The 18443-nt window shown below is 43.5% G+C and overlaps 1 protein-coding gene across 1 annotated transcript; it reads left to right on the plus strand.

Annotated features, from left to right (window-relative positions):
- Positions 1 to 1888: 1888 nt before the first annotated feature.
- On the plus strand, positions 1889 to 7310 carry ASB12 (ankyrin repeat and SOCS box containing 12). Its single transcript, XM_016123393.2, has 3 exons — positions 1889 to 2031; positions 5781 to 6627; positions 7041 to 7310. The coding sequence occupies exons 2-3, from the start codon at positions 5802 to 5804 to the stop codon at positions 7172 to 7174; spliced, it is 960 nt and encodes a 319-aa protein (XP_015978879.1). The 5' UTR covers positions 1889 to 2031; positions 5781 to 5801; the 3' UTR covers positions 7175 to 7310.
- The last annotated feature ends 11133 nt before the right edge of the window (positions 7311 to 18443 follow it).

Raw genomic sequence — 18443 nt, forward strand, 5'->3', positions numbered from 1 at the left:
AATAAAAATTGCTATTTAAAAACTTACTAATCTTTTTCCCCCCAAGAATCATGCCCTACTCTGTCATCTTTAACATCATAATAGCTTCTTTATTGGCTGCTAATTGGGTTTACAAGAAGCTTCAGATAATGAGCAGCTATGGGCCTTTGGCTCAAACTAAGCTGAAGCAGATATGCTTTTTGATGTTTCTTGTCTTCAGGTTCACTAATAACATCAGAACACTCTGACATTTTCTGAAGGAGTCATCTGACCTGTGCACTCCCTGGTGCTGTCAATGTGTAAGCAGGATACATGACCATTTCATGTGTATGGTCAACAAGACTGGGGAATAGATTGAACAGAAACCAGCTTGAAAAAAAAAGTTGAAGGAGCCAGGCTGTTTCTCCTGAGATGACATGAAGGATAGAATACCTGAGTTCAGACCCCTACAGGGATGTTTTGGGGCCAAAAGTGACCTGTTTCCTGAGGTCCTAAGGATGATTGACAATAAGATCAGCATTTAACCTCAGGGGTGCTTTATAGATGCAGATACAGGCTTCACAGAAAAAGGACTAACTGAGCTGCCCAGTAATGAGATGTGCTGCTTCTGGATGTAGAGAACACCCTATTATTGGGATCATTTGAACAGAAGTCATTGAACATCTCTCAGACTGTGGAAATTCCCTTTCGATGCATAGATTCTAACACCAAAGTAATCATGTAAAACAGGGCTGCTAGTGATTTATCACACTGGTCTCTCACTGGGTTTTCATTTTTTTCATGATTGGAAACTTCTCTTCCTTAGTGATTAGAAGGGACAAAGAGAAGGACTCTGAAATCTTACAACCAGTGTTCTGCATAGACTAGAATATTTTTGCAGGAAAAGTCAAGATACTATTGTTTTGGGTGGCATGTAGGGACACAGAACCTTGCAATAACCCTCTGGATCAATTTGGAAGATTGGCATGGACACAGGGTAACCATAAAAAGCTTTTAGTTATGACATTATGTGAAACATATGTTTTCCATGTCTGTTTTTCCTAATAAACTACAAGCTCTTTCTGGGACTCCAAATCTTACTTTTCTTTGTGTTCTTCCTATATCTATAACCTTGATAGTTTCTCTATAGAGTTTCTCAGCATGATCAGATTATTCGTGGTGTAGTTTGCATACTAAATGAGAGCCCGGCATTTCCTCACAGAGGAAAGAGGGAACTGTCTCCCAGTTTCTTTTTGGGTGACATCTAAAGGTATCTCCTTACCATTTCCTTCAGTTAAAGGCAATCAGAGATATAAAATGACACCATTAAGAGTTAATTTTTTGACAAAATTTCCAGTGCTGGACATATTCATCTGATGCCTTAGATATGAGAAGAGTGGGGAGGCTATAGGTATTTTCTTCAGACTGAGACTGGAAGGTTAGTGGAATGAGAGGCCCTTTATAAGTGATCAGGGCCTTCTTAAAGTCTTTTACTGATTAATAATATTAGAGTATGGAGGTAGGGGTTGGAGGAGGGGAGCGTTATGTGTCAATGGACCTTCAAGAATGGAAAAGGAAATCCAGAGAGGCTAAGTTAAGGAGAGAAAAAAATGAGGCCTCTGCCCAGAGTAAGGGGTTGCCAAGAGGAAAGAAGCTCAGGGGTCTAGCCATGTGGTCCATTTCAATGGTGGGGAGGGGTATACGGGGACGCACTAGAAGCCTGAGCCCTGGCCTGACCAGGCACCTGTCTATCTGTCAGTCAGTCCTTCCATGACTTCCCCACAGATGGCCCCTCTCCTCTGGCTGAGATCGTTCCCAGAATGGCACTAGTAAGATAACACGGCCCTGGGAAGGGGGGTGGAGGGTAGCCTAAAATTAGCCCCCTGGACTTAGTCAGTCCAGGGGCTGATGCCTAGCCTTTATGTGGTGTTGCTAACAGTGGGAACTGAGTGTCCTGCCTGCTAACTTGGGGCAGTAGGGGCTCCCCAAGAAGAGGCCGCCAAGGCCCAGTGCTTCACAAAGGAGCAGTAGCAGTGATGACCCTGAGTAGTGCTGGCTTCAGGCAGAAGCCCGGTGAGTACCTAGAATGTAGAACTGCATGACATTGCTAGGGAGGAGTGAATCTTAGGACTGCAGGCCCATGGATCTGTGGCTACCACCCTTTATAGGTTTTTCCCACTGGGTCTGGTTTCTGAGGGCACTTGAGAAGCCTGTAAGGAAATCTCCCGCAGAGGGAAAGAGGGATATGGTGATGTCTTCCTACTGTGTCTGTTCCAAGACGGTGTGTCTGCCAAGGCTTTTGGGTCCAAACAGACCTACTTCTTGAGGGAAATTGCCCTTGTACAATACAGGGAGTGTGAACGTTGTCTTTGTGTCCTTGTGTGGTATTCGTGAATCTGTGTGTTTGGGTGCAGCAGGATGGGCTCAAAGGAAGAAGGGCAGACAGAGCCTCTCAGGGTGGGGGAGGAAGGCGAGGCTTAAAAATAGTTTACTAAGGCCTGGAGGACTGTTCTAGTGTCCACAGAAACCAGCCACTCTCCCATAGGAGCTCTTAACCTGGATTCGTAGACCCTCAAGAGGGCCTTAGATAGAATTCGAGGGGTCCAAAAACACAGATGGTGCAAATAATTACCTTTTATCCTCCTAATCTCTAACTAGAAATTTATCATTTCCTTCAAGGATGAATGTAGGCAGCAAATGGCAGTAGCGTTACTAGTTCTTGTAACTTGGTGATCAGAAGAAATGACAGACATTTCATACCATATTACAGTCCTGGAAGAGATCTGGAGTTATTATTTATGTTCATCATCACATAAAAAAATATTGGTAGATCTTGTCATTAATGTGTTAATAACAAACATTTATTACTATCTCATGCAGCTTTTTAAATATTTTGATAGCTGTATTTCAATATAATTTGTTTCCCGTAATCCTATGTATTATTTTATGTGTTAAAAGCATTCTGAGAAGAGATCAGATATTTAACCAGATTGCCACAGGGGCCAATGTCATACACAAAAAAGGTTTAAAACCCCTGTACTTTGGGGATCGGGAACGGATCCTTGCACAGAATGGTCACATAATAACTCTTTGATTAATAAGCCATAACAAGGTGAAGTTAGACAAATAGAGTGGTTAGATTTTCTTTCCTTAACAATAAGGAACAATCCACTTAAGTGCCCAAGCTAGCTGGGGGCCATGGGTTGATTTCCTTCTGGAAGCTCATTTAGATTTGCCTTGTGGGCTTATGGTAAGACCTTGGTGAGAGTTTCAGCGTTTTCCTCCACACTCCCTGCCTTCTTTATCTTCCTGGACACAACTCCCCAAAATAAAACAATAAGAAGGGAAATCTTTCTGGTTGTCAGAAGAAATTATTTGTTAAAAAAAAAAAACCTTCCATGACTGAAGTCTCTGGAATTCAGCACAGCCTCAAAACTGAGGAATCTGAGAGCTACAATGTAACTCTTCTTGAGGCAAGGGGGAGAGTCATGTGTTCATTTTTAAGGTTACAAAAGAAAAACAGGATGGGTAGTAGAGAAACTCAAATTCTATTTCTGGCTGTTATTGCCTTGATGTAAGGCATCTCACAAATCCCTTACCCTCTCAGGCCTCAGTTTCCTCTATCCACAAAACGGGGTAATACAGTATCACCTCTTCCACTATGGTGAAATAGCTTTGAAAATTACAAGGTTATAGGTGTGTTTTTGGTTCTTCCTAATGAAGCAACTGACAATATTGGTCATATGACCCTAGGAAAAAGTTCCTGCTTTCCTTTGGGCCTGAAGTAGAATGCCATACCATGTTTTACCACTACATTTTATAGCCTCTCAATCTGCAGTGGGAGCAAAAGAGATCCATATAGAAAGAGTTACAATAGTATGATGACTTCTATAGTGCTATAAAAGCACAGACTCTGGAAGAACTAATCTATCAGAAGAAACTGCATGTGATAGAAGAAAGCATGATATATATGGGGAGTCACCATTTTTCTTTTCTCATTGCTGGATATTGGAGTATAAGTAGAGGATTAATACGATGTACGGCTGGAGATGTTGGTGAAGATTTACTCATGAAGGACCTCTGAGTCAGGCTAAGGCATCTAGGCTATACTCGGAAAGAAAGAAAAAACCAGAGAACTGAATGAGATGTGGGAAAGTAGACAGTAGACAACTCTGGATATGTTTAATGAAGAAGCAAGAGATGAAGAGAAAGGTGGCTAGAGTCAGACAAAAGATCATAGAAGTGTTTTTTTTTGTTTCCTATGATGGCTGAGGGGAGGAGCCAACGAGGAGGTTGAAGGTGTAGAAAGAGGAAGCTTAACTTTAAAGATCTAATATACAGTAGCTCTCTACCTCTTAACATACCTATAATACAGAGACTATCACTTCTGTCTTATAGATAAGGAAACTGAGTCCCAAAGAAGGGAAGTCTTGCCCAAGGTTACTCAGCTAGGAAGTGGAAGTGCTAAAGTTGCCAACTTGGTCTGCCTAATTCCTAAAATCCTCTTCTTACAATTTCCCTCCAAAATGAATAAATAGTAAAACCACATATTGAGTTGATGCTTGTGGGTGGGAAGGGGTCTAATTTTGAGGGAGACCCCACCCACCCACATCACAATTTTTTCTATGAGGTGTATACCTGAGGTCCCAGGCTAACAAAGAGGGGTGGAGGTGAAAAGAGAATAAAAGGAGGTTTGCGGCCCTGAGACCATGGCTGCAGGGTATGGGAGGGTAGGGAGATTGAGCTTCGAACAATCTACCAGTTTACTTTGATGACATTACAAACTTCCGTGAGTAACTTTGACTTTGGCACACTAGAAACAGGACTATTAAATTCAAAGGAAGAGGTTGAATTAGTCATTGGGCCATGGGTGATTTCATAGGGTCTGGGGATAATGAGGAGTAATAAGTGTGGTTGGAGACAAGACTCCAGGCTGGGTGGGGCAGAGAGGATTGAGAAAAGGCTTAATCCAGAGGGATAGGGAAGCCATAGGTTCCAAGGAGGTGCTGGCAGTCAAAGAGACTCCTGGACTAAAGTGTTCCTGGGGCAGAAACTAGTTGTCACCAGAAAGGAGGACTTGTCCTAGAAACCTAAACTATTTCTTCTCTTTGAATTCATTTTACTTGAAGTATGTTCTTTGTGATGCCACCTCTTTATTTGATCAATAAATGTCATTCAAGATCCATTTCTTAATCAATTTTGTTGCCTGAAACATGGGACATAAGTCTGAGGGAGGTCACATATGAAGGGCTGTAAAGAGGTTAACTTCATCTAAAAGGCTTGGAGGTGGAATTGATGTCAGAATGCTCAGGAATGAAAGTTCGACATCACAAAGCACCATTCTGTTGACCTAACAACTACCGGACCAGAGCTACCTCATTTGTTCACACATTGTGAACTAAGGAAGATGCATATACCAAAGCCCCAGCCATGATTTAGGTCCTACTGGTAGTGGTGGAATACAAGATGAATAAAGGAGTCTTCATCCTGGCGTTTACACACTAATGAAGCACAGATAAGTGGAAATGTGGTGTGAAAGTTCATAGCCAAAGTCTAGTTGTGATCCTTTGGAATCCCTGAACAGGGGGAGGAAGAGATTAGGGAGGGCTTCCCAGAAGCAGGAGTTTGAAGGGTGGGCAGAACAACAAAAGCAAGGACACTAATCTGTTTTGGCAACCATCTCTGGGGCCTAAGAAGGAGTAGAAGTTATAAGGAGGGGACCCATGAGTGAAGAGCCTGATGGTGAAAGCTGGGGGGCAAAGACTGGCATCCAGGCTTTTAATAGTGGCCCTCAGTCTCTTTTCTGTGTTTGTCACCCACAGATCTGGAAGATCCTCCTCATAATGAGAATATCTCTGCTCCAATCAGCCAACATGAACCTCATGGACATTACTAAGATCTTCTCCCTCCTGCAGCCCGACAAAGAGGAGGAGGACACCGACACAGGGGAGAAGCAGGCTCTCAATCAAGCAGTGTACAACAATGACTCGTATGCTTTGGACCAGCTTTTGTGCCAGGAACGTTACAAACGTTTCATCAACAGCAGGAGTGGCTGGGGTGTTCCTGGGACACCCTTGCGCTTGGCTGCTTCTTATGGCCACCTTAGTTGTTTGCAGGTCCTGTTGGCACATGGTGCTGACGTTGATAGCTTAGATGTCAAGGCACAGACACCACTTTTTACTGCTGTTAGCCATGGCCATCTTGATTGTGTGCGTGTGCTTTTGGAAGCTGGTGCATGTCCTGGTGGTAGCATCTACAACAATTGCTCTCCTGTGCTCACAGCTGCACGTGATGGTGCTGTTGCCATCTTGCAGGAGCTCCTAGGTCATGGTGCAGATGCAAACGTCAAAGCTAAACTACCTGTCTGGGCATCGAACATAGCTTCATGTTCTGGCCCCCTTTATTTGGCTGCAGTCTATGGGCACCTTGACTGTTTCCGCCTGCTTTTGATCCATGGGGCAGACCCCAACTACAACTGCACTGACCAACGCCTATTAGCTCGTGTCCCACGGCCCCGCACCCTCCTTGAAATCTGCCTCCACCATAATTGTGATCCAGAGTACATCCAGCTGTTAATTGATTTTGGTGCTAACATCTACCTTCCATCTCTCCCCCTCGACCTGAACTCACAAGATGATAAAGGCACTGCATTGCTGCTACAAGCCCGAGGTGAGTGTCAAGCAGGCTAGTCTTATAGGCTTCCTTGTGTGGAAGTCCTAGGGCCCCAAATCAACCCCTAAGCCAATCTTTCAGGGATGAATTGGAGAAAACACTATCTTTCTCTCTCTCCTGGGCACCAGTGGAGAAGAGGTTAGGAGTGGAATCACTCAGATGAGGTGGGGGGATAGCACTAGCCCAATATCTTATTCTGGCTCTGCCATGACTGCTTTGTGACTTTGAACATGCCCTCCCTAGACCTCAGTACATCCCCATTGGTACCATGCATGGAGGGGACAGTAGGGGACATGTTTTAGAAGGGAGAGAGCATTTAGGGCTGCAGTAGCCAGGGCAGAGTGGATGCAGCCTTGGGTGGGAAAATTACCCTGAGGATTTCTTCTCATGACCTCTTTTTCTTGCTATAGCCACTCCACGGTCACTACTATCGCAGGCCCGTTTAGTTATCCGCAGAGCCCTGCACCAGGCCAGCCAACCACAAGCCATTGACCATCTGGATATTCCCCCTGTGTTGATTAGCTACCTCAAACACCAACTGTAATCTTTCAGTTGAAACTCGCAATGCCTTCAAAAACTTCCTGGGGACCCAGGTAGCTTGGAGGGCACTATAGCTCTACCCACTCATTTGGAGCTGCTCTCCTGTATTATCCTCCACAATAAAATCATCAGCAAAATAAATCCTGGTGGCTGCTATGTCTGGTGTGTGTGTATAGAGGAGTTACTCGGGGGAGGGCTCTGGTTGGCCATGGGTAATGGTCTAGCATTTGACAAGATAAGGATTCTTGACCACTGAAGAGAAAAAGAGAAAACTAACCCAATGGCCCATACCTCTCCACCAAAATCCTCAAGAGAATTTGAAACTGTATTGTTTTAAAAGCAAGGTCCTGAAGAATTCAAGTGAGTAGAAGGATAGCATCGACTTGCTCAGCCCTGTACCACCCTCTATTTCTCAGGCTGCTGCAAGGCACATTTTCAGGGGCTGTCATCAAATTCCCTATTGAGTCAAGTGATCAAGAAGCCTCCCACTTATTCACCTTGAATCATAGGCTGCATTACCACCAGTCCAGTTTATAATCAAGATCAAACTTGGAAAACAAACTACCAAATATTACAGAATTTAATGCATAAAAGAAATTGGTTACATAGGTGATAGCCATAGAATCCAAGCAAGGAAATTAATTGACAGATTAGTGGCATCAAGAGGCCAAGACCACACCTAGGCTGAAGCAGTAAGTAAGTATGTCTAGAATCCAGAGACAGAAGTCGCCTGATGGAAAGTGGAATCACAGGCTTATCCAGAAGAGAGACACTGCCCAAACCACAGGAAAGGAAAATTACCCTCTCCTTTCCTTCATTCTTGCCCTTCAATCTGCCTCAAATGTCTCTCATTGGGGGAAACTAAAAGTCAACTAATACGGGAGACTGGGAAACAGCCTACAGGGGGTAGTCCCCTTGCAATATAAGGCAGAATAGGGGAACATGAGGAATGAAGAAACAGTGGGAGGAGATGGTGTGATCTGAGTCAGAAGCTGGAATCAAACAGCAGAATTGGAAGTATATGGACAGTGGGATTCACAGAATATACATAGCAGAGATAGTACCAGAAGCACAAAAGGCAGAGGCTAAATATGCATTCTTCTCCATTTTTCCTACCCTCCCATCAATTCCTTCCATTGGTTAAACCCAGTCAAATGATGATTGATGAAGGATCCTGGGAAATGCAGCCTACAGTAGTCAGTCCTTTATGATATGGAGAAGAGCAGGGGAAGTTGGAAAACAGGACCAGCACAGATAACCACCCAAATTCAGATCCAGGCACCCTCATTTTGCTAAATCTTTATCCTTGCAAAGTGCCTTTTTGCATTTCTCCTGTATAACACCTGGATGGGCATGTGGAAAAGCATTGACACATGATAAAGGGATGGAGGAGAAGAGCCAAGATAATCTGTACCTGGAAAGCACTTTATTTAGGACTCTTCCTGGGAGCTGCCTTGACAGCCCTCCTACATCATGACTTCTTATTATGGGGAAAGGGAGGCAGGGAATAGGGTCTTGAACTGACTTTTCTCTCCCAACTCTCACCTCTCCCACTCTCCCTAGCTTCTAGTGCCTTAGAGACTTTAGGAAAAACGTGAGAGAACTGGATATCTATCTCCATGGCCCTACTCCACTCAGCTTCCAGACTCATTTTTCTGCATTTTAGAGAGCAAAGCAACTGTTTACTCTAAGGAGCTAGAGAACTGAAGGACTGAGCCATTAAGCATAGACAGTGGGCTTCAGGGCAGACAGACCTAGCTCTCTTCTTAGGAGTGAGTTCCCATGGCTCTGCCCCCCCCCATTCTCTTTGGGCCCTTGAGAATTAGGAGTGATCCTTAGCAACTCCATCTATTGTAGGCCCCTGAGAAAGTGCCCCCTTCAAATGGGGCCTGGCAAGGGTGGCCTCCCTGTGGCATTTGGGACACAGATTCTCTGGTTAACCTATGAAAGCATGTGGATATTCTGGTAATTTTAAAGTACTTGTACTTGAGGAGGATGTAGGATTATACCAAATTCTAGGCAGAGAGGAAAGGCTAAAACTCAGCCTCATTTCCCAGATAAGTTGACTGAGACTCTAACAAATTTAAGTGCCTATGTTTTTGGCTGTTATATTTCCAGTTGTCTGTGCTGCTGATGAGCAGAGACAATTTCATGGCCTAGTGCCTTAGGCCCTTCCCCTCCCCAGGCTAACCATTCCCATCCAGACAATAGACCAGGGGTATGAATGGATCATGTCCAATTCTGATGGTGAATCTTCAGAGACAACCTTCTTTAGGAAATGTGAGGAGGAGGCAGAGGTAATGTCACTGTTCCTTGAGTGAAATCTCTCCGTTGGCTTTTAATCTCTTCTTGGCATCGGTCCCCCCAGAGGATAACCTAGTCTCTCCCATTCCACTACCCACTATAGCACCCAGCTTCCAAGAAAGCCAAATCTTAACTTTTTCAGGTGAACCAGGTCCCTTCCCTCCCTCCTTGTCTCCCTCTCTCCCTGTCTTATCCTGGCCTCCCTTTCTTTCCTTCCTTATTCCCTTCCTCCCTCTCTTACTTCCTGGCATTGCCATGAGCCTGGGCCTGGCTCTGCCCTTCACGTGCCACTGATCAGTTGGCATTCTCTCCTGCAGTGGGAAAACTATTTTCCTTTATTCAGAAAGGTGGCCCCCAAAGACTAGGTCCAAAGTTTGAAAGAGCCTATTGAGCCTCGGAAACTAGAGAGATCCTGTTCAGCTGCTACCTTGAGGGAAAGTCTAATATAAGCGGTGTTATTTGATCTTGTTCTTAAATGGTGGAAAGGGTTTTAATCAGGCCAGAGGAAAGAAAAAAATATTAGTGGAGGGAACTCAGTGAGCAAAGACATAAAAGTGAAAAAAAAGCAGGGCAGTTTGGATAACCAGTAAAGTTTGGTTAGAGTCCAATGTATTTTAAGAATAACTAGGCTTGGGACTAGACTGGAGTGGGCCCTGGATACCCTGGTCTTTTGGACTTGAAGATTTCAGTTCTTAGAATAGGGCATACACAGTTATAGGAACTTGCTGAATGTACAAAGAACATGTTTTCTAATTTCCCAGGGCAAATCTGTCAGTGTTACATTTTTTACTGAAATGTATTTGACATAGGACATTATATTAGTTTCAGGTATATAGCATAATGATTTAATATTTTGATTTGATTTGATATATATTGTTAAATGATCATCATGATAAGTCTGGTTAACATCTGTCACCAAACATAATTATTTTTTTTATGATGAGAGCTTTAAAAATCTACACTCTTAGCAACTTTCAAATATGCAATACATTATTATTAACTATAGTTTCCATGCTATAAATTACATCTTCACGACTTATTTTATAGCTATAAGTTTGTACCTTTTGACCCCCTTCAACCATTTCACCCACCTCCAACCCCACCTCTGGCAACTGCCAATCTGTTCTCTGTACCTATAAGGTCATTTCTTAAAAATTTTAGATTGCACATGTAAGTGAGATTATGCATTATTTGTCTTTCTCTGTTTGACTTATTTCACTCAGCATAACACCCTTAAGGTCCATCCATGTTGTTGAAAATAGCAAGATTTCATTTTTTATTGCCGAATAATATTTCATTGTATACATACACCACATTTTCTTTGTCAATTTATCCATGGATAGGCACTTAGGTTGCTTCTATATCTTGGTCATTATAAATAATGCTGCAATGAAAATTAAGTTGCATATACCTTTTCAAGTTATGTTTTCATTTTCTTCGAGTTAGTGTTTGCCTTTTCATCCCAGAAGTGGAATTGCTGGATCATATGGCAGTATTATTTTTAACTTTTTGAAGAACCTCCATACTGTTTTTCATAGTAGCCTCATCAATTTACATTCCCGCTAATAGTGCACAAGGGTTCTCTTTTCTTCATATCCTCACCAACACTTGTTATTTCCTGTCTTTTTTGATAATAGCTGTTTTAACAGATGTGAGATGATATCTCATCATGGTTTTGACTTGCATTTCCCTCATGATTAGTGATGTTGAGCACCTTTTCATGTACCTGTTGGCCATCTATTTGAATTCTTTGAAAAAATGTCTATTCAGATCCTCTGCCCACATTTTAATCAGAATTTATTTTGCTATTGAGTTGTATAAGTTCTTTATATATTTTGAATATTAACCCCTTTATCAGATATATAATTTGCAAATATTTTCTCCCATTTCGTATGTTTCGTTTGCTGTGCACAAGCTTTTTAGTTTGATGTTGTCCCATTTGTTTATTTTTTCTTCTGTTGTTTTTGCTTTTGGTGTCAAATTCAAAATATCGTCACCGAGATGAATGTGAAGGAGCTTATTGCCTATGTTTTCTTCTAAGAGTTTTATGGTTTCAGCTCTTACATTCAAGTCTTTAATTCATTTTTGGTTAATTTTTGTGTATGCATAAGATAGTGATCCAGTTTCATTCTTTTGCATGTGGCTGTCCAGTTTTCCCAACACCATTTATTGAAGAGAGTGTCCATCGTGTATCTTGGCTCCTTTGTCATAAATTGATTGACTATATACACATGGGTTTATTTTGGCAACATTAATTTAACCACTCTCTTGCAGGCACAGAGCATTTGACTGCTTACAAACTTTTTGTGCACCCATCATTTCATCTGCTTCTAGAAAAACTTTGCGAGGAAGGCAGGACAGGTTTTATACAGATGTGGAAACTAAGGCCCAGAGAAGGAAAGGTAGAGCCAGGACTAGAACACATAGGACTCCGTGTTGTTCAGGACGCCATGTTCTCTCTCATGCGTAAATGGGAGCACTAGGGAAGGGAGAGGGACAAACCTTGACTTCTTTTCACAGGCCTGGATAGTGTGTGCAGGCCTCTCTCTTGCTGAGTGGGGTAGCAGCCCATTAGCTGTCAGATGCCTTAACCCTGGCCCCCACAATAGAGCTGACAGTAATCAATGATATGGCAAGTCAGGGGAAAGTGGCAGCCCCAAGCACTGTGGATAGGCTAAAGCAGCTGGGGTAAGTCCAGAGAGAGGAGCTGGGCATACGAGAGTGCTCTTCTCCTTTTCCCTACTTTTTTCCTGGTTATTTCAGAAAAACTCTACAGGAGCTTCCTTCTTTTCTTAGCTCAAAGGAACCTTGTCCTTTCATGTTCAAGCCATTTTTCTGACCAAGATGCAAGATGAATGACCATCTACTTCATCCTAGTACCTTCTGGCCTCTATCCACCTAGAGTCACAGAAAATATTAGCTTCCAGACATTAGTCTACTTGCTAGTTCCTACTTGCTAGTTCCTACTTTGCCAGTCTCTTCTCATCGTAAGCTACCTTCTCCTAGTAGAAAAGTAGAGGCTGGACTAATGGCAGTGTCCAGTCCAGTGACTCTTTCAATACCTTCACTTGCAGTTTCCTCACCTCCTTAACTCTCATAATACAATCTACCCTCTGTTTTACCACCTACCCTTGGTCTCACCTGGAAATGCAGGTCCCCATTTTCAATCACACTGCCTACTTTTCTAGAAGTGACACTCCTGGAACCCTATAGTTTGACCCTACAGAATCCTCCATTCTTTCACTCAACAAACACTTCTTGAGACCTACTCTGTGCCAGACTCTGTGTTTCAGGCACCACGCATTCCTCTACTTTCTTTCCATTTGCCGCCTCCCCACACCTTGTCTTCACTTCCTTCCCTGTCCATCTTTGATCCTGTATTCATTAGATTACTTCAATCTCTCATCCAGTAACATAATAACTTTGGATCAAACCATCATCCTCTCCTAAACCTGGGGTAATAAACACCACTGAATAAATTGAAATAACTAATCATTATAGAAATCTAGAGTTAATATGCATTGAACATTTACTATGTGCCAACATTGTGCTCAGTAATCACTGAGCATGGACTACCTCATTTAATTCAATATCCTTCTTTTACTCATTCATACATTTATAGATGAGGCAACTGAGACCAGAGTTTAAGTAACTTGCTCAAGGTTGCATATCTAGGAAGCAGGAAGGATATCAAGTAACTGAATGGAATCACCATACATTCCTGGGCGACATTATAGTTAGGCATTTATCAAATTGCCCATTCTGTGCAGTAACTATTTCAAATCCTGTCCAATATTAGCAAGATTCCTTGTACCTCCATCACTACTGCTTTTCCTCTCACTTTGGGTACTTTGCCTCCCAAGTCCCAGAGCAAATAGAAGTCTTTAGGTGTGACACCTTTAACTTTCCATAACAATAAACTCCATTGCATCCACCCATCCTTCCCTATTATCTCAGTCCCTCTTCTCAGCCAAAGCTAATTCATCACTAGGGGTTCTGGATCCCATCCCCCACCCCTATCCAGGGCCTCCCATCCATCAATAACCCTGTCTCTGGAATCTTCGACTTGATTGATATTTCCCCTCAGAATATAAACAAGCTCACATCCTACCATCTTATAAAAACAAACCTGAACCCTAGGGCCTCCTCCAGCTACTGTCTCTTTGCAGTCAAACTTCTGGAACAAGGAGCCTGCAGACATTCTCTCTTTCCTCATAGACCATTCTCTTGACACCCCACTGCAGTTTGGTGTACACCCTCACTCCTGCTTCAACTGGCCTTGTGCACATCACCAGTGACTTCCCATATACTCTTTCACAAAAACCCATATTTTCTATGGCTTCTGGCAGAACCAGCTTTTCTGGCTCTGGTCTCACCTTTGTTAATCCCTCCCTTTCAGGGTTTTTGTGGGCTCCTGTTACTTACACCTCTCATAGTCTTCATCTAAGGTGCCATCGCCAGGTCTGACCACTTCTAGATGCCAAATATATCGAGAATTCAACCACTTCTCACCTCCTCCACTGCCTCTACCCTGGTCTGTGCCACCATCATCTCTCACCTGGATCACTACGGGAGCTTCCTTCCAGGTCTCACTGCTACTACGGCTTCCTAGACATTGTACTAAGACCATAACATTCCTCAGGTCAAAATCCTGCAAAACCTAAAGTCTTTAAAATGACTCACAGAGCCATACGCCATCATCTTTCCATGTCCTCTCTGACCCTCTCTTCTACCACTTTACCCCATACTCATTCTGCTCCAGCTACACTGGCTGCCTTGTTGTTCCTCTATCATTCCAGCATATTCTCACCTCAGGGACTTTGTACTCGCTGTTCCTTTTGCTTGGAATGCTTTTTCTCCAAATATTTGCATGGTTTACTCCCTCAATTCCCTCAGATCTTCCCTTTGATGTCACCTTTTTAGTGAGGCCTACCCCAACTGCCTTGTTTAAAATAGCACCCTTCCATCAATACTCCCTGTACCTCTTCCTTGCTCTATTTTTCTCCATACCATTTATTGCCATCTGACATACTACATATTTTACTTATGTATTTTATTCATTGTCAGCCCTCATGGAGCTTCTTTATCATGATGAAAAATAGACAATTGAAAATTACAATAAAATAAATAAATAACAGTAAAAAAGAATATGCCAGGAGATGGTAATACAATGGATGAGGGGAAAAAAAGTAAATTAAGGGAATGTAGAGTAAATGGGATAGGGATGAGGATTGCTATTTTACATTTCAAGTGTCCAGGGAAGGTCTCACTAAACTCAGGTGACATTTGAGTAGACATCTGAAGGAAATGAGCTATAAACTATGTCTGTATTCAGAGGACGTAAACATTGTAGGCAGAAAGAACAGCAAGTGTGAAGGCCTGGAGGTGGGATTTCAGACTGTCAAACTCAGAATGTTCTAAACAAAATCATTACATTTTCCTAATCCTATTCCTATATTCCTCAGTTCAATTGACAACTCTCCAGTGCCTTGCCTAAGTTGGAAACTGCAGGGCATTGGTCTGATAGGTTGTATGCCGCCTCGATTGCTCCGAGGCCAGAAACTGTGTCTAGTTCATCAATATGTGTGTGGCACCAAACACAGGGCTTGACACAGAGGAGGTATTAGAGGGTGGCAACATTACTTTTCACTGGTGGATGTTGGTAACTAAGCTTGATCTTAGACTTGAAGACATCTCATTTGTCCATGTTCAACAAACATGCTTGGCACTAAGTCTATGCTAAACTCTGTTGGGTACTGAGGATACAAAGATAAACAAAGAGACTCTCTCCCCTGGAAACTTCGGTCTGGCTTTGCACAATCAAAAGGAATCTGTCTATAAGGAATCACAGGTTCACATGCGTTTATAACACAAAGTGGTGTTAAAGTCATATTTAGAGTTCTGTAACTCTGAAGATCTATACATTGGATCATGAGAACAGCAACAATAATAACAGCAGTGGCAGCGGCTAACATTTATTGAAAGCTTTGTATGTATCAGGCTCTGTGCTAAGCACTCACATGGAATGTTCATTTAATTCTCACCACAAGCCTGTGACATAAATACTACTATTATTCCCTTTTTTTTCAGACGAGAAAACAGAATCAGAGAGGTGAAATAACCTATCCAGGTCACCCCACTCCTAAGTGGCGGGGCCGGCATCCCAGCCCAGGAAGTCTGGTAGCAAAGCCACTATATACTATACCACTTACTTTCTTGGGAAGGATGAACTTAGCCACCTGAGCCTCAGTTTAGCTGGACAATCATGGTCTTTTACTCTTTGGCCTCAGACCTATTTTCCAGCTCTTCCTCTCCCCTTACACAAATACTCAAACCCAGGTGTCCAGAATCCTAGCTCTTGCCCAATCTGCCATATCTTCCATACACTCTCACACTGATGGGCTTTGGATTGAGCAGGAATCCTTCCCCTACTTCTCTGATTTGGCATAATCATTAAGGCCATCCTCCAGGAACTTTTCTCTTATACTTTCCTCACCCTGAGGAGAAGAACTTTCACACACTATGCTTCAGATCACCTTTGCCAGACTTCTAGTCTAGTTTTCAGCTCCTCTCACAACTCCATCCTCAGACCTCCCTTCTCGCAGATTGTAACCACTGTACCCCTCCTCCCAATACCAAGCACCAGGCCTGGCTAAGAGGAGGTGCCCATGGTACTTTTGGTGAATAATGAAATGACCATTGTACTCATGTGGACCAGTCCATCACTTGAGTTCATGGAGTTACCTCCAAACAGCTTGCACATCTGTTCTCATGTTCTTTTCACTGCAGCCACAAGACACTGGGCAGCAGAGGGATTATCTCTATTTTATAGGTGACAAAACTTAATAAAATATTTGTGCCTCCCACCACCAGCCCCTATAGTGGCCAAACAAGTTGATCATGTGTTAGTCAGAATGTGGAATGGGGACCTGGAAGGCTTCCTCTTCAAGAAGGCATTTTGAGGTACAAGTTTATGCCCACAGTTGGTCTTTTCCTACATTGTCCTTGAGGAGGAGTGGACCAAACAAACAAGTAGCTGTGCCACACTCCTCCCACATCCCTTCCCCCTTTAATGTACACTTAGGCAATCTCCACCTGAGACTTAGAAATATCAGGACCAAAAAGAAAGGCACCCAGCTGAGAAAACTCTTTAGCATATCAAAGACTTTCATTTTCCTGAAGTCCTATTTCTTTGGGGCCCAACCCAGTGTTCAATATCTGTCAGTCCCAAAGCTGACTTGTGTGGCAGAATGTTTGGCAGCTGGGCAGAGGACATGGTAGACTAGCTCCTGTGAGAGGAGCAGCACAATCTCAGGGTTATTTCAAATCCACCACTTAACTACTTTGCACACTTCCTCTCTCCCTGTTCCCACAGCTGAGACTGCCTTGGACCTAGCTAGTGGTAGAACTGGATTCGGTTTCCCTGTGCTCAAGATCTGAAACAGGTGGCAGGCAACCAGAGTTACAAGGCAGAGGAGAAGCCTATGAAGGAGCCCTAAAAAAAGACACCTCCCAACCATGTCCAACAAATGAGAATCAGGACTTTGCAAAACAGGAAAGCACAGCTCCAGGGAAATAGTAAAGTCCAGTCATGCAGATGGGAAAAATAAGACTGGGGGAGAAAAGGTACTTACCCAACAAAGTCATACAATGAGCCAGCCAGTGGCAGTTCCTTACTACCTGAAATCTATTGAGACCTGGGACTAGAAAAGGAGGGCGGATATCCAAATTGCTGATTTTTGTTGGAGATGTATAGCATGTTATGGAAGGTCATAGAACATCATGGAATATTATAGAAAGAATTGAGTTGAACTGTAAGAGCTGGAAGAAATCAAGGATCTCGAACAGTCTTATTCCCTCCTTTTAGATATGGGGTGATGGACTGGCCCAGAGAGGAAAACCAGCTGGCCAAAGTCATACTTCAAGTCTGAGGCAGAGCTGGAGCCAGATCCCAACTCTAGCAGCCATGTCAATTCCTGTGTTACACATATACAGAGACAGCAGCCCTTCTCTTACCAATTTAGCAGCTGGATCTTTTCAAGGCAGATAGGACCCAGTAGAACAGCAGAGAACACTCTTCCTGCTATGCAAATGGTAGGCTTTGTTCTTCAATCCCACACCCAACCCCCACCTCCCTGCTTTTAGACATTCAGAGTTTTAGAGCTGAGCCTTCTTTATGTTCTTGAGCTAATGGTAGAATTGGATTCTTTCTTGCCTCAGCTCACCTAGCTCTGGCAGCCACTAATGCCACATAATGCCCTCAGGTTGGTTAGAGACCCTAGATCAGACTGCCCCCTCCTTCCAGCCACATCCTAGACACTGTAGTTTGCAAGGCTGGTACAGGCCTCTCAGTTTGACCTCAGCCTTGACCTCCAGTCTGGGCTAAGTCAAAATTTTTTCTCATTAACTACACTTTTCAAAAACGAAACCACTAAAAGTTTGAAGCGGCCTCTGCAAACCTTGAAAATCTCCTCAATTTCTGTGAAAGGTGAGAAATTTGGGTGAGGGTCAAACTACCGAAACAGATCTTTTCAGAGAAGAAGGTAAGTGAAAGTAGTTCTGGACAGGGAGCCCAGAGTTTTGAATTACAAATTCGCTCCTGTCGCTGGTGGGCTGGGTGACCTTGGAAATGCGCCTCCCCTTCTCTGGGCAGCAGCAGGCCCTTTGGTAATGGGTGGAAGTTGGCCTAAATGGTCCCTAAGGGACCTGAAGTGCTAAAGAGACGGAAGAAGCTGGGGCGCTGGCACTGCAATTGGCTTTCCTGGCAGGCGATTCCCTCCTCTGGGCGTTCTGGGAGTTCTCAGTGCAGGACTTTCTCTACCTCTAAGGTTGGGCCCGGCGAGGTTCCAAGGGGCTCTGCAGTTCCCCAAGGCTCCCCAACCTGTCTGCTCTGCCTCTCCCTGCCAGCCTCTCTTGTTCTGAAATAAACTGCCTGGTGGCGCACAGGGCGCCCGCTGCAGCGCGATTGC

This window comes from Rousettus aegyptiacus, unplaced genomic scaffold (genome assembly GCF_014176215.1).
Source record: "Rousettus aegyptiacus isolate mRouAeg1 unplaced genomic scaffold, mRouAeg1.p scaffold_m13_p_9, whole genome shotgun sequence".
Lineage (NCBI taxonomy): Eukaryota > Metazoa > Chordata > Mammalia > Chiroptera > Pteropodidae > Rousettus > Rousettus aegyptiacus.